General features: G+C 34.0%; 1 protein-coding gene across 6 annotated transcripts in view; it reads left to right on the forward strand.

Moving 5' to 3' along the window:
* EPHA6 (EPH receptor A6) overlaps positions 1 to 22,743 on the forward strand; it is a 955,687-nt gene that overhangs the window by 589,509 nt on the left and 343,435 nt on the right. For all 6 annotated transcript variants that reach the window (XM_034956977.2, XM_008975358.3, XM_055110176.1 and 3 more), the window contains exon 6: positions 2,770 to 2,894. In XM_034956977.2, coding sequence (XP_034812868.2) covers positions 2,770 to 2,894 — 125 coding nt within the window. The remainder of the gene's footprint in view (positions 1 to 2,769; positions 2,895 to 22,743) is intronic.

A 22,743-nucleotide genomic window follows, 5' to 3' on the forward strand; every position in this document is an offset into this window, starting at 1 on the left:
ATTCTTTCATCATTATATAAATGTCTAAAGTTTCTGACATAAACTCTATTTTACCTGATACAAGTACAGCTATTCTTGCTTATTTTTGGCTTGCATTCGCATGGAATGTCTTTTTCCATTCCTTCACTTTCAGTCTATTTGTGTCTTTACAGTGAAGTGAGTTTCTTGTAAACAGTACATAGTTAGGACTTGTTTTTTTAAGCGGTCTTGTTGTGTTTCTACAGTCTATAGTTAGGACTTACTTTAAATAGTGAATTATCCGAGTGCTTTTTCTTATATGCGACATTATTCATTTCTGTTTTAGCTCATATGACAAACTTTTATTTCCTAGTGACTTCTGTAATTCTCTCTCAAGAATATATTCTAGATCAAAAATAATGTTCCCATTGAACAGCCAGGAAGAGTTTTAAATGTAGTTTCTAAAGACCTTATTTCCTTAGAAAAACCAAACTTGTCATTCTCACAAATTTAAGAAAATACTTTGTCCTTAGAACACAAAAGCAACCTTCAGAAATAAAATGCCAAACTTTTAATACTTAAGTCTTTCTTAGAAATTGAAATATGACAGAATCAATTTTTCAAATCTAATTCTCAGCTGTGATTGGTACATTTAAGTAGATTTCTGAAAATAAATTGGAAAGATATAATGAGTTTATAATGTAACTTCTAACTTGGAGTTTTTATTTACCTTAATATATCTGACATCTTTTTATTTTTTCTCCCTCAGGAGGAAAAAATCTAGTTCTCAATACAACATAGTTACTCATTTGCTTCATAACTTTATATATATATGAAACAGCTTCAAAATTACAATACCAATGCTAACATCAACAATATCATTATTAAAACAGTTTAATAATTTTTAAATAAGAAAAAAGTTTTTCTTATTTAATTCTTAAAGCAAATTAAATTTCTTATTTAATTCTAATATCCCATTGATATTTTTGTTAAATCACTGTGTTTAAAGCTATGTTTAACAGTTCCCTCTTGGAGGCTATGTCTCCAGTTCAATACAGTATTCTTCATTTGATGATTCTGTTAATTTTTCAAAATTGTTCTTAAAGTTATTTATTTGTTTATTTTGAGACGGAGTCTCACTCTGTCGCCCAGGCTGGAATGCAGTGGCACTCTCTCCGCTCACTGCAAACTCCGCCTCCCAGGTTCACGCCATTCTCCTGCCTCAGTCTCCTGAGTAGCTGGGATTACAGGCGCCCGCCACCATGCCTGGCTAATTTTTTGTATTTTTAGTAGAGACGGGGTTTCACCGTGTTAGCCAGGATGGTCTAGATCTCCTGACCTCTTGATCTGCCCGCCTCGGCCTCCCAAAGTGCTGGGATTACAGGCGTGAGCCACCGCGCCCGGCCTTTTAAAGTTATTTTTAATCATTTATAATATTTTTATATTACAAAGTAAATTTGCAAGGCAAAATATATTCATAGATGTCCAGTTTCTAACCTTGTAGTGTTTATCCTATTGCCTTTCACCCCCTAAGGGCAGCCATTATAATTATTTGTTATTCTTAGGTTTATCCTTAAAGCTTTTTTATGCATTTTTCTTCACCTTACTTTCTTCAGTTAAAAATATATTCTGAAATAACTCTATTATAGTGTTTATAGATAGCCATAATTCCTTTTTATAACTTCATAATTCTCTAGTGGATGTAGCATAGTTTTTCAACCACTCTCTTATTGATGGGCATTTAGATTGTTACAATCTTTAGAAATAACTCTCCAGGAATGGTATTGTAAATATGTCACTTTGTGTTGTGCAGTGTATCTCTGAGAGAGATTCCAAAAAGCCAAAGTGTAAATAAATACATAATTTTTGCCTTAAATCTTTAAGCTTCCCTTCATAAGAGTTGTATCATTTTGCATTACCACCAACAATGTGGTAAAGTGTTTTATCCTATAGCCTAGCCAACAGAGTGTCTTACCAAATTTTTGTACTTTTTTGTGCCAATCTGTTATGTGAGAAATGGCGTATCAATGTGTTTTAATTTGGATTTTATTTTTTCTGAATGATTGTTGATTTTTATGTCAAGAACTGCTGTTTTTTTAGAAATTAGAATACTTAAAAAGTATTTTCTAAAAGGTGCAAAGAGAAGAATCTGAGAGATATATATTTTAGTTATATGTTAGAAGCTTAACACAGATTATTTTAATTTAGAATTATAATATATGGAAAAATAAAATAGACATGATTCTGAAAATAACTTCTAAAGTTAAATATTTTAATTTTGTTCAATGTCACAGAAACTATGCAAAAGAAATAATCCTCACATTCATAAACAATCATTTATTGCAGTTATAAAGCTTATAATATAAACTTTTTTGAAGCCTTAAAATGTCTAGAGGAAAGGGAGAAGCCTATAAATGATCTTGTAATTGCAGAGTTTGTTTTTTCCTACAGTAGATTAATATTTGATAAAACATACAAGCCAAGTGTATTGTATTTCATGTTATAGCTCAAGACCAAAACCATTTTAAAGAAAAATATCCTCCCCTAATAATACCAAAGATGATGAGTTCTGGCCCTTACTCTTGGAATATTTGAGTTTTTCCTGTGTTCCCTAAGAGTGTTCCTAAATATATTTAATGCCTTATTTGGATCGAATAGAGCATATCCTAAGGCTATCTTATTAATCTGCCTTCAGTAAATGGTGTCCTCTTCAACAAGAATTTTATTTTCCTTGGAAGAGAAAATATTAAAGAAAAGATAATGGAAAATTATTCCTGCCAATTAATTCTTAGTTATTTTCTTTCCTTTCAGCACCTTCCCTGATAGGTGTGGTAAGGAAGGACTGGGCATCCCAAAATAGCATTGCCCTATCATGGCAAACACCTGCTTTTTCCAATGGAGCCATTCTGGACTACGAGATCAAGTACTATGAGAAAGTAGGTCTTATTTGGAGCTTCCTATAAAACTACATATATATGCATATATATGTATATATTGAGCATGTCGTTATACTATATTATTTTATTTTAAATGCTGTTCTTCTTTGGCCTAGCCTCATACCTTCTGTTTCTTTGAATCCTCTCTAACTTACTATTCTGCTTGTAAGTTATTGATTAATTTATCTTGTTTTGTGTCAGATTAAAGTAGAAGATGTAAGATGTTCATTTCTGTCATGACCTACTCTAGAGAGTTTTATAATATTGTAAGAAGTAGTAACTTCTTCAATTTATTCAATTTATAGTTTGGTTGCTATAACATTGTTTCTAAAATTCAGATGGGAAGAAATTTTAATATTGAATTACTATAACCTGAAGTGGGTTTTTGTAGCACATATCCTTTGCCAGTGAGTTTAGAGTTACAGTCGGCTATAATTTGGAAAGTATTATTTAAGGGATAAATGGAAATAGCATATAAATGAAACACCTTCTTTACATTTAGGTTAGCTATTTTATTTTATAAGCTAGCAAGATAAATTCAGTTGACAAATCCTTATTTATAATAATGGAACCCTTATTTCCATTTTTGTCATACATTAGTATATTTCCCTGTTATATACTTTATTCCCTTTATTATATTTATGTTCTTTATGCATTTTTCTCTCATTCCTCACCATTATGATATTCTTGGCATCAATATTACAGCAGACCACATAGTCAATTCTGAAGTGTCTTATTGTTTTAATACTACTTCTAGAAGTATGCAAAGGGAATGTTAAATAAAAATTTTAATGTAAAAATTATATGTAATATCCAGTGGTATATTACAATGAGAAGGAACATCTTGCATTTCTGTCCCTTACTAGAAGCAAAGGAAATCATAAAGGAATTTAGTCTTCCTCTGAAGAAATAGAGGGCAAGAGGAGAAATAGAACTCTACTTTCTTAGTTTATTTTGTGCTGCTGTAACGGAATACCACAGATGGAGTAATTTATAATAAGCAGAAATTTATTGGCTTATGGTTCTGGAGACGAAGAAGTCTGAGATCGAGGACCCAGCATCTGGAAAGGAACTTCTTGGTTATTGATCTCACTGTGGGAGGGCAAGGCCAGGGTGAGAGAGAAGCAAAAGGAAGCCAAACTCATCCTTTTATTAGGAGCTTACTTCTGCAATATGAAACCCACTCCCATGGTGACACCAATCCCGCAAATGAAGCCATAGCCTTCATGGCCTAATCACCTCTTAAAGGTTCCATCTCTTGATTCTGTTATAATGGCAATCAAATTAAAACATAAGCTTGGCAGGGACATTAACCATAACACATACCTTCCTCTATTCTACTGCTTCAGAGTTAATCTAGGTTTGATAATGGGAGAGGTAACTTAGTAGCATAGCTGTATCCATTTTTTGTTGCTCTAATAATTTCAGCATTATGTAGTCAATAAAAACTGTCATTATCTTTAAGTGACATAGATAAATCCATAGCCTAAGAAAGGACAAATTTACTGAGTTTAAATTGGAATACAGATTCTGCAAATTATCCTGTCCAATATGTGCTCAGAAATCTGCTGGGCTAGCCTTTCAAATGTTACAGCCTATAGCACACTATCACAAGAAAACATATGTTTTCTGTTGACTGGTTTAAATATATTTTCATACACTCAAAATTTCTGACTATTTAACAAGCAATGTGCATATATATACAAGCAACTTTTCAGAATCAAAATATTTCTCTGTGTTTTATAAGGGTTATATTTTACACATAGAAAAATCACTGTCTAATTTTATAGTCATTTATACCTGATATGTTTGAGGATGAAAATGACTTGCAATATTTCTAAGTTAGGATAAATCATACAGATGTAATAGAGAACCACATTCATCCAATCAAAATTTTATAAATCAATATGATTCTAAAAGATAGTAATTAACATAATATTTATGTTCATTCTTATATGTACAACATTTGGCTTTATTACATAGGTTTTATTTTAGTGATGGAATAGGTAATGTTATGAAGGAGTTTATTTTGTAAGAAAATAGCAATAACCCACTACTAATGGATTAACCATGGAGTTGGAAGTCAAGGATTTCTAATTCATGTTCTGACTCTGCCTCTCATTATGCTTATGGCCAGGAAAAAGTCAATTAATCCCCCTATGCCTCAGATTTCATATTTATGAAATGGAAATAAAGATATTAACATTTTTGACAGGTTGTAAAAATTAGGTATAAATAGACCTAAAGATGAATAACTCTAAGTTAGTATAAAAATCACTTAAGCAAGCATTAAGGAAATATTTAGCAAATAATACAACATAGAATCAGAAAATGATAGCATGGGAATTATGTACAAACTAAATAAAATAATTATTCTTTTACACATAGACAATATATAAGCAACCAATCAAAAATGTTAGAATGCTAAAATCTTTCAGAGAGAACATAAAATGATAGCATTGAAATTTTTACCTACTTTGACTTCAGATTCTAACTACATTTTACATATCTGTATCTATGACATGGTTTCTCATTCCAAGCAAAGATTTATAACTTATAACTATGGAAAATTACAATAGAATTCAGTTTAAAGTGCTAATTTCTTTCTTTATTAGTAATCTAAATATTGTTCAGTAAGAAAAGCAAGATAAAAAGAAATATATATATATAAACATATTTCATTTTTGGGACATAAATATTCTCTCAGATGTTTATATTTGTATATTATGATGTAGGTATAGAGGAATATAGAATAGAATAAGATGCACACTAGTCTGTTTCAAGTTTTGCCTATTTGGGAGAGTGAGGGAATGAGGTATTTGGACAGAGGCAGGGAAAACAGAGGGAGGTAGCTAGTATAGATAAATACGGATGAATGGATGGATCCTAAACAGCTTTAGTCGGTGTCTTTAGTAGTTGTCTTCCCGAAAGCAGATCCGGAGACAAGTATTTGTATGCAAATGATTAAGCAAACTCCCAGGGGAACTGACAAAAGAATGGGGCCAGCAATACTGCGAAGGAAGGTGTCAATCAAACTCAGTGACAATGACGGAAGCTCTGGGTTCTAAATTATATCTCGGAGTTCATCTTACAAAAACAAAGAATCTGGGCTTCTCTACTCTGGCTTTAGTCAGTTGTTGGCTACAGCCTTTGGTGTAAGTACATATATGGTGTGCAAAAAAGATTTATAGGCACTTCTGGTTCTCTGCAGTGGCTCCAGTAGCCCAAGTTTAGGTTCTAAAGAAGGCTACAGGTACAAGCTCTTAAACGCAAAACACATAGAAGCTGGCAAATGGAAGCAGGAACAGGTAAAAGTAATCCAAGTTGATTTGCTGGAGCACTATTAACAAAGGTAGCTAAATTCTTGAAGAACTATTGGAGAATTAATGCTTGGTTCATTGTACTATTTATGTACACTTCAGTCTTTAATATTGGTGCCATGTTGTTAAAAATTTGCATTTCATTTCAATCAGTTATTTTGTATTGCTATACACATAATTGATCCACAAAATATCCATATTTACACAAGTCTTTGAGGAATTAATGCTGTTTTAAGTTATTATTTCAAATGCATTTTTCTGTAAATCAGGAAAGAAGTTAACCTGCTTGGAATGTGAAGTGTCTACAAATACCTGAGGTTAAACAACATACTATTGTTATCACTGATAACACTGTTATCAACACTGTTACTCAGAGAGTGTGATGTATTAGAAAAAAAGCACTGGTCTGAGTATTCAAATATTTGAGTTTGGCTCAGATCTTAACTTTTTTAGTTCTATTTTCTCATTTGTAAAATAAGGACCTAGAAAGATCTAGATCTAGGTAATCTTTTACAGTTCTAACTATTGTCAAATGCTAATGTTTGTGTATGTACTGTTATATAGATAAATTATCTTAATGTTATCCTATCCCTCTGATAACTATGGTTTTTCATTGAAATCTACTGAAATTAAACACACACACACACACACACACACACACCTTTTTAAAATACCTCACCATAGAGAGCAGTATTCTTAACATCATAATTATATGTAAAAATTAAGACCCTAGCATTATTCTCTTTCTCTGTGTGTGTGACGTGTCTGAGTGTGTTTGTGTGTGTGTGTGTGTGTGTATGTGTATTAAGAGTGATATGTGAGAAAGAAAACATATTGCTTTATGGGTTATAATTAGTTAGATATTCCTTATTCAGTTAATTACATTCCCTAATTTTTAGTCACTTTTCTTTTTCATACTCAGTCTTTCATTTTCCTTTAACTCAAGTGAATACAGCTTGACTATGAAAGGCACTTTAAAATAATATGGGAAGTCAAGAAAAGTTACAAAACTTTTTATTTTTTTTATTTTTTTGTTCACTTCCTAATACTGCTTTTCTCCAATAGGCTCTCCAGTAGAGCCCATTCTTATAATGAGGGAACTAAGACATCATCTGCTCCCAACTTCTCAGTCCTCCTCTTCAAAACAGTCCAAACCCGCTTCTATTCATATCGAAGAGCAAGTATACCCTTTGTCTTTGTTTGTTTTGTGATGCTATAACATAATATCTGAGACCGGGTAATTTATAAGAAACATAAATTTATTTCTCACAGTTCTAGAGGCTGGGAAGATCAAGGTGCCAGTAGGTTTGGTGTCTGGTGAGGGCCCCCTCCTCATTTCTAACATGGCTCCTTGAATGCCATATCCTCCACAGAGGAGAAATGCTATTCCTCACCCAACAGAAGAGGAGAAAAGCAAAGAGAGGGGAAGGAGAGGGCCATACTTGCCTTTTCATAAAGCACCAATCCCACCCAAGAGGGTGTAGCCTTCATGGCCTAATGATCTCTTAAGGGTTCCACCTATTAATACTGTTACAATGACAATTAAATTTCAAAACGAGGCCGGGCACGGTGGTTCATGCCTGTAATCCTAGCACTTTGGGAGGACATTCCAACCACCCTTCTCTTATCTCTGTTCCCTTCTGTCCTTACCCTTTGTGTTCACATTCTTAATTTTTCTTCCTGTGCCCTCTTTTCTCTTCTCCTCCCTACTTTTCCCTCTTTCCTCTCCTTTTTTTCTCTGCCCAAGCAAGGCACACTTCCTTCTCTTGCTTCTTTGTTATTTCATTATTCTCTTAGTCTGTTTGGGCTACTGTGATAAAAACTAATGAACTATGTGGCTTATAAACAATAGACATTTATTTCCCATAGTTTTGGAAAGCAGGAAGTTCAAGGCAAAGGCTCCGGAAGCTTTGGCATTGGGTGAGGTCCTTTTCAGGTTCATAGACAGTGGTTTTCTCACTGTGTCCTCACATGGCAGAAGGGTATGGGAGTTCTCTGGGGTCTCTTTTATAAGGGCAATAATCCCATTCATGAGGGCTCTACCCCCGATCACCTAATCACCTAATCACCTCCCAAAGACCTCACCTCCTAATACCATGGCCTTGGAGGTGATTTCAACATATGAATTTTGGAAGGACATAAACATTCAGACTCTAACAGTTATATTTACCAAAATTAGTCTTAATCAGAGTTATTTATTTGTGGATCTGGACTTCCCCCAGTAGTTTATGAGTCCCTGAAGAAAATAATTGATTTCAACCCTCAATCCTTGCCTAACACAGCTATTTCCTTTCAATAACATTCTAGCTGAATTAGTAAAATTCTCTCTTTGTTCAGAACTCATTCCCAGGAAATTAAGAAATCATGCAGCCACTGTAAAATTACCTCTAACAATTCTTTTAAAGGCAGAAAAGAAACAAAGAAAGCCAGCAAGACTTTCTGTTTCTACATGTTCATAAGAAAGACCTATACACATATGTCCATCAGCTGAGAGAACATTCTGTTAAGGACAAGAATGTAAGCTCTTGAGGGCAAGGATTTACTTTGTTCACTTTCTTATCCTTAGTGCTCAGAAAGGCACATAGATGGTAATTAATAGATACCGATTGTTGACCAATTATATGCCAGGTAATCTTTTAAGTGTTTTGCAAGGACTAGCTAATTTACTCCTAACAACATATGTTTGAGGAAAATGTTATTATTCTTCCCATTTTACAGATTAAGAAACTAAGGCACAAAAAGGTTAAGTATCTTTACCAAAATCACACAGCCAGTAAGTGGGTGTTAAAACTGGCCATCATACCTTACATCACAGCAGATGTCTCAGAAAGTCAGTGCTTTCTGCTGATGCTGATTTTCTAGGTTCCCTGAGGCCAAACACTTCATTACTCTCTCATGTCAATTTTGCATCTGCAAAATGGCAGGAATAAAACATACCTATCTCACCAGGGTGTTGTACAGCTCCCCTAATTATCAACTGGTAGCTCATTTTGCAAACACGAATCCCCTTATAACAGTTCATTATTCTCACATCCAGTTTTTTAAGACACTGTGACTGTTAAAGTCTTTTTCTCAAAGTGGTCTTGTTAATTTTTATCACAGTCAGCAGTTTTTAGATTTTAAGAAAACTCATCATGAAAAAGGTAGCATTTCTTATATCCAGATGTTCAATAATTATTTATATGAAATGATGAATTAATATAACCTGCCAGTGTTTCACCTAGTTCACAGGTTATAGAAAAACTATCTTTGCTTTTTAATTAAAAATAAATAATTTTGTGACATGAGGACAGTGTATTATTTAAAAAATGTAAGGAGATTTGTGGAAAGCTTTTCATTATGGGAAATATTTTTATCAATCAGGGATCATTTAAAGTAGCCTCTTTTAAAAGAAGGTTGAAGTCTTGGTGTCTTTTCTGAAAGTCGCATACTCCTCAATATCACACTTTGCACAATAAATCTTTTTTCTTCCTCCGTAATCCTGTTATTCTACTTTCTCAATATAGTTTTTCCACAGATAACAACCTAATAATTATCCCTCATTTTTCTAAAGATAGATAATCAGTAACATGCATCTTTGTTTAAAAATACATGAAGCAATTATTATAGCAATAATCAACATGAGAAAGAAAAACAATCTTTCCTTCTTATATGCTGCTCAATATACATTTCTCATTTTCTTTTGTTGTATTTCCTTTACTTAAGTGTTTGCCCAAGGGAGGAAGAGAATTTTATCTTTACTTCCAGGAAAGCTACTCTTACCTCCATCCGTTATTTAGGTACAGAAACACATCTTTGTTCTCTGCCTGTCCCTTTCCCCGTGACCATCTAATTCATACATTTGTAAACCTTAATGTAAACTATCATACAAAGTTAAATGTGGTTATTACACAAGGAACTAAGAAAAGTGTGATTGAGGAAAGTGTATATGGATCACATGGGGATCTTGCTGAAATGCAGATTGTAATATATTTGATTGGGCAAATGAGTAGTGTTAGTGGTGGTAACATGAGATTTTGGGTTCCTAGCAAACTCCTATGTGATTCCAGCATTCCTCTGAGTTGTCAGTCTCTAGAAGCCCTACTTTTCCTTCACCTCATTTAATCGAGTGTTGATAAAGGGGAAAAGAATCACAGTGCTCTCAACATAGACGTGAACTTACATGCTATGTCTCTATAACTGGCTAGCATCTCTGTAGATTTTACATGATTTGTAGATGTTTTTGATCTGTAGGTGTTACATGACATCAGAACTACAAGTATTAATCTGAAGCAAAATGCAGTAAAGGGCCAAGTCAATTTTGGATACAATTCAGTGTTTATAGTGGAATCAGCAAGTTTTTTTTTTTCATAATTATTTGTTGCAGTGTCCACCACAGAGAAATTAGATGTGAGCATTTGGTACTAATTAAAACAGCATTACCTGAAAGAAAATGGGCAGCAAGGGAATTTACTGATACAAACACTCATAAAGGTTTTATATCCAATTTCCATGTTGTTCAATAAACATCACATTCTCTGTGGAAGCCTGTCTGGCTTAGTAAGCCCAGGGAGGACCATAGTGCCTAGAGCAGAGATTCTCATGGTAGCAGGACTCTGACTGGGGGGCCAATACTGCATCCACAGCAGCATCTGTATGGTATACCCTTATCAAATAGGAAGAAACTAAAAATATATTGACAGCAACATTGCAGAGTCTGCAAACATATAAAAATTACAAATATCTGCTAACTATACCTCTAAAGTGTCTCCTGTTTTATAAAAGTTATTCTATCTTTGGTTTGGTTTGAAGAATGGATTTGTTTAAAATTATAGAAGCTGCATTTAGTGTATTAAAGATTTGTACATCCAAGAAAGAAAAAAATAGTTGGTAAAACTAAGGACTCTGAATAAACTTCATTTAAACTTTTGAATATGCTATAGGGGAAAAGAAACATCTTTCTTTTCTATCTCTAGGCTCATGACTGAGGCCCTTATAAAAATGAATTAAGAAGAGACAAGCCTACAAATTTACTTAATGTGAGTTTTACATAGGCCAGGAGCCTTCAGATATAAAGACCCAAAGAAATAGAGAAACCTATGTATTTTTATGCTTAGATTTGAACAAAAGTGGACAGTTGCACGGAAGTGTGATTAAGCAAAGGGATATGATCCAGTGGTAATAAACTCAGGGGGAGTCGCTTAACAAGACCTACTGTTCAGATTATTTTTTATATATTTGTGTCTTTATAGATAAGGATGTTCTGTCCTCTGGGCATAGGGACAGCACCTCTCAAATGAGGGGCTCTTGACCTGATTTCAGAGGAGGAGGGCAGGAGAAAGTCAAAGGGTGATATTTCTACTTTTGCCGTTTGCTCAAATTCCATGGTGCCATATTTGGGGATAGAATGTTTTGAACCCCATCAATATCTAAATTTATAGACTGAAATAAAGGTTATGACTATCAAAAGTTTATGTTCTGGTTACAAGAAAACAAAACTCTCTTTCCTACTGCTCAGAGGGCTGGAATTCTTTTGGTGGTATGGAGTCATATTGTAGAATTTCAGTCCCAGCCTGATCTTGTGTACAACTAGGTAAGGCTGCATAATTAATCCCACTTCTGCTAAATTGCCATATTTCAGTCAGGTCCAAGTTACACCTTTAAATTCAGTTTCACATTCTAACCTCATATTCAGTTGCTTCCATATTCCTAGTCATACATTTCTGAATTTGCTTCCTCACCACTTTTCCTGAATTCCATGTCTTTATCTCTTTTTCGATGAGGTTGGAATAAATAATCTAAGTTGTTTTCCAGTTCTGAACTTCCATGACTGCAGAAGCTTATTTTCATTTTGTTATGCTTTGCTATACAAGGTGATAGAAAAAATCAAATAAGACTAAGGAATGAATAAGACATTTGATGTTTTCAGTGAAAATATTATATATAAGTATATATAAATTAAAAATGACAGAGAAGTACATAAAAAGATAAGGATGAAACAGTAATTCAATTTCCTCAGCAATCTGGAAATCTACGTATACTATCAAGTTTTGCATTTGTAAGAAAAGAGAAAAAATATAAAGCTATTTTTAAATGATTATTTACTTCTAAAAAATGTCCACTTTCTCTTAAAGAAACTGTACTGTTTGGAGGAAAGAAAATAATACAATGTGGGATATACTTGGGGAGTCCAGAGGTTATGTTATCTGCAATGGTAAATTATCAGAGATCACAATGTCCCTTTTAAGCATTTGGGCTAATACCCACCAAGAATCAGTGTAGCTTGGGATTATTAGTGTTTTTCTTTTTTTTTTTTTTTTTAAGAAAATGCCTTCTGGGTAGTAACAAGGACATAAATTCAAAATTCCTCTAAATTTCTGTTCTAGTTTGGTGAAAATCAAAGAAACAAAACTCACAGACACCACTTTTAAAAAATGTAGCATTGCCATGAATTCAAAGTGCAGTCAGCCTTCAAAAAACTACTCTTCCAGCAAAGAAAAATGTAAATATAATGTTGCTACTTTTGAAAGCCTGTAAACCAAAAAGTGACTGAAGCAGGTCTCAACTGATAGAGGTTTATTTTGCCAAGGTTGAGGATGCGCCTGAGGAAAAAAATACAGCCATTGGAGCATCTGTGACCTGAGTTTTTTCCAAAGGGGGTTTTGGGAACTTAAGTATTTACAGGGGAAAGAGCAAGCAGGAGGGAGAAAAGGGGAAGGAGGGTAGCAAGTGAGGCAGATCGTTACATTCGTGTGAGGCTCTGATTAGCCCCAATGAATCTACACTTTATGTGTGAAAACAGGGAGTAAAGGAAAAAGTCAATTATACATTGCCTTGGTTAGTAAATCTACATTTTACATAAGATAAACTAAGCCTTTGAAAAGAGAGTGCAATGGAAATGAGGCTATGATACAAGGTTGTGAAATTACAGTTCTCTGTCTGGGAACTAAAGGAAAGCAGTTTTTGCATGGCTCAGTTCCCAAGCTTTACTTTCCCTTTGGCACGGTGAGTTTGGGGTCCTGAGATTATATTTTCTTTCACAAGCCAAAAGTACAAGGCAGGCACCTAATTTACTATCCCCAAATGATGAAGGACTAAATACCTAAATACCTAAAGATAAATCTTACTAGTTTTGAAATATAAATTTCAAGATAAGAGCTGCAACTAGATTACGTTATCTAACCCTTAGCAAGTTTTTCCTTGATAACTGGCCTTACCAAAGAGTTGACTGAGTCATATTCCCTGGAGACAAATGCAAGATTTGTTCATTTCAGATGCAATTAAAAATGCTACCATATTTGTGTCTATTCCTTAAACAATCATTATTTGGGGCTACAAGTACAAACATACTTACCAAATCATACATTTACTTTTTTGCTTCTGGTACTTCTGATACTCTACTGCTACTCCCTTCAATCTGAAAATCTTAAGAAGAAAATCTATATATTGAACAAAGATGCATTTATTTCTTCCAAGGATTTTGAACCTATGAAAAATTGTGAAGTTTATATTAAGAAATTTCCTAAAAATGGTAAGGTAGCTTTTTACTGAGTTGCATTGTTTGACTCCATTTATCTTCAGGAACCATAGTAGAGGAAACATATACCCTACAGAGGGTAAGGCAGAGTAGCAACTTACCTTAGTAGCTATCAGAAATTTAGTCGGGTTTCCTTATAGAGATATTCTCCTCCAAGAAATGCTTCTGTAATAAGTGTATGTATATGTGTGTGTGTGTGTGTGTGTGTGTGTGTGTGTCTAAACAGTGCATTTTAAAGCACAATTCTTATTAGGCTCTATAGCTTTCAAAATATTATATTATAAAGAAAATGCAATCTTTTAACAGGAATTTTCCTTAAGAAACATCTGAGCAGGTCTGTTCTCCTGCTAATTTGACTTGATTTGCAGATTTTTACTACCAGAGGGGAAGTCTAACGTCTAAGATTTGTAGTAGATCCAGCATTAGGAAGTGTGCCCTCTTGGAGAAAGGAAACCCATGTTTATTGTAGGGCCAGGGTCTGATTTTGTTGAATAAATCAGAAATAGAATAAAAACTGAGTTGGACAATAAAATGTTTGCACATTTCTAATCCTTGACACTAATTTTTGGTCTTGAATGTATAGAACAAAATCTTAATACTTCAAATGGATTATGAAAAGACAAAAATAATACTAATATTTACTGAGTGCATTTCATTGATGTTGACTTATATTAAGACAAGCTAATTAGCTGCTAACCAATTGAGAAACACTGACCTACTTCATCATTATCAATTAGATTTTAGCCAACTTTCAATTTAATAAGAAACTAATAAAAATATAGTTTAATATTGATGGAACACTAAAAGTGGATAGACCATTGCAATTTCATTTTTCTTCTTTTTCTCATTTAATAATTGGTGGCTCTTTAATGGATTCACATTGATATTTTTGAAATAAGGTATCTGTTAAGTAGGAACAAAAATGTACTATAATTTAAAATCATAAACTGGTTTAAATCAAATTGAACTGCCTAGTTCTATTATCAGCTCTGTCTCTAACTAGTTGTAGACCTTGGAGAAGCCCTTAAACTTCTCTTTGCTTCAATATCCACTTATTTTTATGCTCCTTTTCAGCTACTGGAGATTCAAAGTAAGTAAATTTCTAGTCATCATGGATTTTGACAGACCTACGTTAGAATTCAGGCTTTGACACTAATTAGCTGTGTGACCAAGGCTTCTATGGGTCTCACAGGCCAACCCTAGGATCGTATGAGAGGAGACTGTGTAATGGTGTGAATACCAGAAGGTGGAAACTATTGAGGTCAATCGTGAAGGCTGACCACTGTATCAAGTGGCTTGGCAGCATCTGTAGTGCTTTAGTTTGACTTCAACAGAAATTTATCTGGGAAGAAATGAGATATACCTATTTTGAAATGCCCATGGATTTTAAACAATGCTCTAGACAGTTCATTGATATGACAATTTCCTTTTTTAGAATTTCCCTGCAAGACTGGACTGTGCTGTCCAAAATTCACCATATTAATGTTAACTTTATACACACAACAGATCTTTTTTATTTCCAAATAATTGGGTTATATCATTTAAATAGCCAATGTAGGATTTTTCTGTCTCTAAAATAAAATAAAAAACCTAACTAATTTCTCAAGTAAGCAACCTTACGGGGGTATACACCCCCATTATAAAAGATAAACAGAACAACTTATCCCTTTGGCTTCATATTCAGCTCTAAGAATTTATGTTGTTTTGATACTTGTAACACCTTAATAATTTTTGATAGGTAAAGTAGGCCAGATTCTATGAGAGCAAACTTCCTGTTTTACACAAGGGTGAAACGACCTTTATAAACGATGGAAGTCTTCTCTCCCTATATAATTATTCATAGAAACTAAAGATACATGGGAAAGTAGTTAATATTGTGTAAGTACTGAAAAATTCAATTTGTAAAAGAGATTATTAAACTTGATTATATAAACCAACAGAGAGCCTTCTTAGGTAATTAACAAATAAAATATTTAAACTTTTCCTGAGTCAATATTAGTTATAGTATCAAAAACAAATAAATGATGTGCCACATAGCTGTATAAGGAGCCATGGCAAGATAAATAGATCAACTCATAGTATGGAACAATTAGCCACAAAAGGAGCATGAATTTGTGTGTGAGAGAGTGAAAGAGAGATTTAAATCTTGAATATGCATCCTAGCACAACTTTTCCTTTTTTTTTCTTAAGTCAGGGTTTGGCTCTGTGACCCAGGATGAAGTGTAGGGGCACACTCATGGCTCACTGTAGCCTCAAACTCCTGGGCTCAAGCAATCCTCCTGCTTCAGCCTCCCAGGGTGGCTAAGACTACAGGTGTGTGCCACTACTCATGGCTAAGTTTGTTTGTTTGTTTGTTTGTTTTTTGTACAGAGAGAATCTTGCTTTGTTTCAGGAGCTGGTCTCAGATTCCTGGCCTCAAGAAACTCTCCTGTCTCAGCTTTTTTTTTTTTTTCTTTAAAGAGACAGGGTCTTGCACTGTTGCCCAGGCTGGAGTGCTGTGGCACAATATCGGCTCACTGCAACCTCCAGCTCAAGTGATTCTTCCACCTCAGCTTCCTGAGTAGCTGGAACTACAGGCACATGCCACCACACACAGCTAAGTTTTTAGTTTTATGTAGAGACAGGGGGGCCTCACTGTGTTGCTCAGGCTGGTCCTGAACTTCTGGGCTCAAACAACCTTCCCACCTTGGCCTCTCAAAGTGCTGGAATCACAGGCATGAGCCATAGTGCCTGGCCTTTTTAAAAAATAATGGTCGGATATAGGGTTGAGTTTTGAAATAGGAAAATTAAATTGAGAAAGGCCATTTCCCAATAATTTTTTATATAGATTTGTATTACTTAATATATTCAAATAAATATCTTAATAAAGGCATGGCTAAACACTGAGGCATTCCCCTGCTTCAACCAATTCTCCCAACTCTGATATTTGGCTCATCTTTTCTAATTGTTAATCAGTACACCTCTTTAAAAAGGAATTTCTTTTAGAAAATGCCTTACTTTCTTAATTTAGATAGGTACTTAACACCCTCAAGAAATGCATCAAACCTTTAAAATTTAGAGAAAAAATAATTACTACAAAAGTGCTCTGATACTTAAACTATTACAACGAAACTGTTTTAGTTTATTCCCGCATAGTAAGCGATGTATAGTAAGCTGCTTCATTTCCCGGCTCTACTATTATTATCCTCATTCCTCAAGGGTAGACTTAAGTGTCTTAGATTCTCAAATGAAAGGGAAAAAAACCTAAGTCTGTATTCTGCTTCAAATAACTAGAAATAATTATGAGGCTTCTTTGACCAGATATAATTTTTGCCTTGGAGAGTAAAGCAAAGCCCCTTGCAACAGCCATTATTAATGACACTGATATAATTACTATTTGAAAAAAGGAAATCTGCCCAGAAAAATCAATTATAAACCACCAAATGTTCCTTGGACTTTTCAGAGAGATTCTATGCCTATTGTCCCTCATGACCTCTCCATTAAGAGACTGGTTGGCTATATTCCTAATGGTTGCCTTCAATTATTTAGAGAGGACTTCTAAGCTTTTGTATTTCATATTAAAATGGCCTGGAGAGCATTTTCTGATTGACTTACTTGCAGAACAGAGGGGTCACTCTGGGGAAAGCAGAGTAACCTAGGTGGGTTTGCTCTAAAAAGGTAACTCAGAATCCTCTTCCATTAGGGCAGTTTATCTTGCAAACATTGATTCTCATACAATGAAGCAAAGAGTGTATGATGACTTTGCTTTCACTGAAAAATTACAGAAAAAAAAAGAATAGTTGAAAGAGTCATTAGGAGTAGTTATCTGTAATCTAAAGTGAGCTTGATTTGTGCATCTGCATTTATCACCTCTTTTGTTTTTAACTTGCCACATTCTACTTCTCTTAACATTATTCTCAACATTAGTGGATGAGCGTCCTCTTATAATCATGCAATATTAATTAGTCTCCAGTTGTAAGAGATGTATTGGTTTGTAATTCTGTCTTATCTATTCATTGGACACCTTGAAGCTGGTAAAATTTTCTAAAAGATATAGTTGAAGGCAAAATTAGAAATGAAGACAAACTTTATAAAATGGCAGAGAATATCCCAGGCAAGATACATGTTGAGATGAGGGTATGAATTTGTGAAAGGACAAAACAAACTCAAACTGGTCCTGTGTAATGGTCAAAAACTTGACCATATATATCCTTTGATTTAAAAATACTACCAGTTTTTTACAGTCTGTATCAGAAGAGCTTGTTAAAGCACTTGTCTTTGAATTCAGGCATCTGTTTGAAGCAGATCACAAAATGGACATTTCAAATCACAATTCATGAACCGTGTCTGATTTCTATTCCTTTGATAAATTAAATGATCAGTAACAAAATATCTGTAACACATTAAGCTCCCTGAAAAAATTACTCCAGTGAATTAAAACTCAACAATATGCCTGCATTCTGCATTCAGAAACATTGGTTGGATTTGTTTGTTGAGTTAGTCAATCGTCTTTTAAAAAGCACTTGAATTTTTTTTTACTTGATTTTTGCTTCAGAAAAAAATTTAATTTTGTAATTATGGAGTTATATTGTTTGTTGTCAAAATAAATGTTTCTCCATTTCGCCTAATTGTCAGAATTTTTTGGACCAATTTTTAGCCCAAGTATTATAATCTGTGACATACAAAAATCTAAAACACCTACTTGTTTTTATTATTACAAATCTACACTTCACCTTGTACTAATATTTTGTTTTAATGTAGAAAAAAGTAGAAAGAATAAAAGGAAAGAAAGAGAAGAAACCAAAATGAGTTAAATACCCCTATGTTCCAGCTCCTGAGCTACATATTTTTGTGTCAACCTGACAGCAGATCCAGAATTATTTCCTTCACACCACACTGTTTCCTAAAAATTAAATCCAAGACTTTTTGGCAATCTAAAGTTATATTAGAATTTAGAGTTAAATGAAATGCTATGATAAAAATCCTTTGTGGATAAAATTGTAAATAATTAAAGAGATGAAACATTTTCATTTTTGGATTAGGCACTAACCTAAGATGGAGAGGTATTTAATATTAATAACTGTGACAAAATGAGAAGATAAGAAGATTCTAGGTAAAGGGAACATAAGTGTGAAAGTCCAAGGTAAGGAACTTGGCAAGTTGAAGGAAGAGACAGTGTTCTGTGGCTTGAATATAGTAAGGAAGGAGAGATGAGCCTGAAACAGTGAGCAGAGGAAAGCAAAGTACACCATTTCTCTCCTCTTTCCCACATTTAACAAATATTTATTGCACACCTACATGTGTAATGTTTAGCACTACAGATTCACATTAGGAATGATATTAAAAATTTTAAACAGTATCATATTTGTTTAAATATGCTTAAGATATAATTAACTCATTGAAAATTTATTTTCTTTCATGATTATGAGTATCTTTATATCTTTCATCAATATCATGTTAACTTTCAGTTATTTTTCCCCAATCCATCATTCAGGAAACTAATCTAGAAAAATTAAGTATTTTATACCTCTCATTCTCTTCTTTCCCCTTTTTAAAGGCTCAGATCAAGACAAGGCATTTACAAATGTCTTTAACATATTTATAATCATAAAATAATACATTTGATTCATAAGTTTTATTTCTCAAAATATTAGTTTGGAATGAATCCAAAACAAAATATAACACCATTTCAAAAGTTAAAATATTCCAGTCAGCATATGTCCTTGATGAAATGTATTTCTTAAAACAATTATACTCCTGGTATGTCTTTCATTTCATTTAAACATATATGTCATTTGCTAAGTAAATATTTTGCAGGGACAAAAGAGAATTGCAAGTGACTGTACACCTTTCTCTGACCATGTTTGTCTCTCCATGTTGGGTTCTAAGTCCTGTTGGGAATATATCTGATGTATCTTTGGCCTCCCTGGAGAAAAGCGCTTTTCCTGACACACTGTAATCATTCAATAAAAATTAGGGAATAAGTGATTGTACGAATGAACGATTTCTTACTCCTGAACTCCTACTTTTTCTTTTTTTAATGGAAAAAAAGGGCTGTGTCCAATAGCCTAACTAGAAAGTGATTTATTGGCTTTTATAATAATGCCAGAGTAGGCATTTTGCAAGGCTCTTTCTTTACAAAGTAGGTAGGTATGTGTAAAGCATACTCTTGATGGTAATTTTGTTCTTACAAAACTTAAGGGAGAATTTCAAGGACTTGCCTTCTCTTGTCCAAAAAAAAAAAAAAAAATCTGAGCTTGGAGGAGAAAGATGGCTGTCAGTCTGGTGTAGTGAGTTTCTCTGAGAGCAAATTTCAAAGTGCTCTGAGAACACTATTGTCAGGATCAGAGTCTTGGGCCACTGGCTAGGAGGGAGAATTGATTCTGAGACTTTGGTGCTGAGCTAAGGTACTGAAGGAAAACTGAAGTAGTACCATTCTAGCAGCATACACTGATTTCTTATAGACATAGAAGTAAATCCTATCTAGAGAAAAGCTCTCAAAATATAAGACTCAGACACCACAGATTATGATCAGGCAATAATAACACAATCAAAGACTACCAATTACAGGAAAAAACAAAACATGAGTGAATGAGGAGAAACAATCTGCAACAGATTTAGTATCCCAAGGACTTTTGATGCGTTAAAGAATCATACATAAAACAACTATGTTTGAAAAGTTTAAAAAATAATAAATGCTCTTGCGATAGATCACATGGACACAGGAAGGGGAATATCGCACTCTGGGGACTGTGGTGGGGAGGGGGGAGGGGGGAGGGATAGCATTGGGAGATAATACCTAATGCTAGATGACGAGTTGGTGGGTGCAGCGCACCAGCATGGCGCATGTATGCATATGTAACTAACCTGCACAATGTGCACATGTACCCTAAAACTTAAAGTATAATAAAAAAAAAAAAAAGAAAAATTGGGATAAAAAAATATAATAATAATAATAATAATAAATGCAATCAGGAGATTGAGAAAAAGATAAGAAGAATAAGCAGATTGGGGGAAATTAAACTTATAAAATTAAATATATAATTATAAGAAAAAACTCAATAGATACACAGTCATACACTATATATATTAATATTTATCAATATATACTAATAAATGATACTAATAATTACTAATGAAAAGACATTTAAAAAATCTAACAATACTGGACTTCATTCTAAGGAAAAGAAAACAGAACAGAGAGCATACAATACTTATATGAATAATGGCTGTGAATTTTCTAGAAGGAAGTATAACGTTCAAAATAGGAAAAATAACACATATCCAGAAACTTTATTACAGCTGCATAGTATAAAGGGGATAGAGAAAGGGGACATTTTAAAAATTAGGCATATAGAAGAAATCACTGACAAAAAAACATGACAACCAGACTTAAAGCAGGTGTCTTACCACAATAGAAAGTAGACAGTTGAAAATAGTACCCTCACATTTTTCAACCCAGAATGATATATGCCAAACTATTTTTTCAAGAATAAGGGGAAAATATTGGTGTTTAGAGATAAACAAAAAGAGGGAGTTTGTCACTCAAAGACCTACCATAAAGAAATGAGCATAAATAAGAAGGAAAATGATTCCAAAACGATAGTATAAGAAGCAAGATGTGAATAAATAAAATAGTAAACATGTACATAAATCTGAAAAAATACATGTATAAAATAGTATCTTTCAAAAGAGATAAATACAAGATAAAATAGCATGCATGAATCAAAGAATAAGTTGTAAAGGAAATTCAAGTACTTCTAATTAAATGATAATGAAAATATTACATAGCATAGAGTGTGGCATCCAGTATATGCAGGTAATAAATGAACGAGTATAATAAATGCTCTTACTGGAAAGTAATGAAGTCAAAAAGTTAATGAACTAAGTATCTTACTTAAGAATTTAACAGGGCCAGGCACTGTGGCTCACACCTGTAATCCCAGCACTTTGGCAAGCCAAGGCGGGCGAATCACCTGAGTTCGGGAGTTTAACACCTGCCTCACCAATATGGAGAAACCCCGTCCCTACTAAAAATACAAAATTGTGGGGCATGGTGGCATGTGCCTGTAATCCCAGCTACTCAGGAGGCTGAGGCAGGAGAATCGCTTGAACCCAGGAGGTGGAAGTTGCGGTGAGCCGAGATCCTGCCATTGCACTCTAGCCTGGGCAACAAGAGCAAAACTCCATCACAAAAAACAAACAAACAAACAAACAAACAAAACGGAAGGGCTCAGGCACGGTGGCTTACGTCAGTAATCCCAGCACTTTGGGAGGCCGAGGTGGGTGGATCACCTGAGGCCGGGAGTTCAAGACCAGCCTGGCCAACATAGTGGAAACCCCTTCTCTACTAAAAATACAAAAATCAGCCTGGTGTGGTGGCAGGCACCTGTAATCCCAGCTACTTGGGAGTCTGAGGCAGGAGAATTGCTTGAACCTGGGAGGCGGAGGTTGCAGTGAGGTGAGATCTTGCCACTACAATCCAGCCTGTGTGACAGAGTGAGACTCCCTCTCTCACACACACACACAAGAATTTAACAGAAGGAATATAAAACAGTAAGTCCAGGGAAAGTAGGAGGAAATAAATCATTACCACAAGAGCAAAAGTGGGAAAATAAAAAAACAAAGACAAAATAGAGAAAATCAACAAAAGCAAAAATTGAAAAAACTGATTGATTACATAAACCTTTAGAAAGATTGATCAAAATTTAGGTTTCTAAATTCAAGAAAGAAGACACTTAGATGACTGAAGTAATTCAAGTTTCTAAAGGCTGAGAAACTGGGAAGCAGCTAGAAATCAACACATGAAATAACCAAAACGAAGACAAGAAACTTCTGTGTACATTAAAGTAAAAAATGGGTTGTATTACCAAAAAAAACCTGATTTTTAGAATACAGAGGAAAAGGAAAGGAAAAGCCTTCTGAAAAATGTCTTTTTTGTTAACTTTACATGCATTTTTCGTGGGTCAATTGATCAACACTAAATATTAAGTTTGTGAATCATTTTTTTATTTATGGATTCATTCACTGCATG

Source organism: Pan paniscus, chromosome 2, assembly GCF_029289425.2.
Source record: "Pan paniscus chromosome 2, NHGRI_mPanPan1-v2.0_pri, whole genome shotgun sequence".
Taxonomy (NCBI): domain Eukaryota; kingdom Metazoa; phylum Chordata; class Mammalia; order Primates; family Hominidae; genus Pan; species Pan paniscus.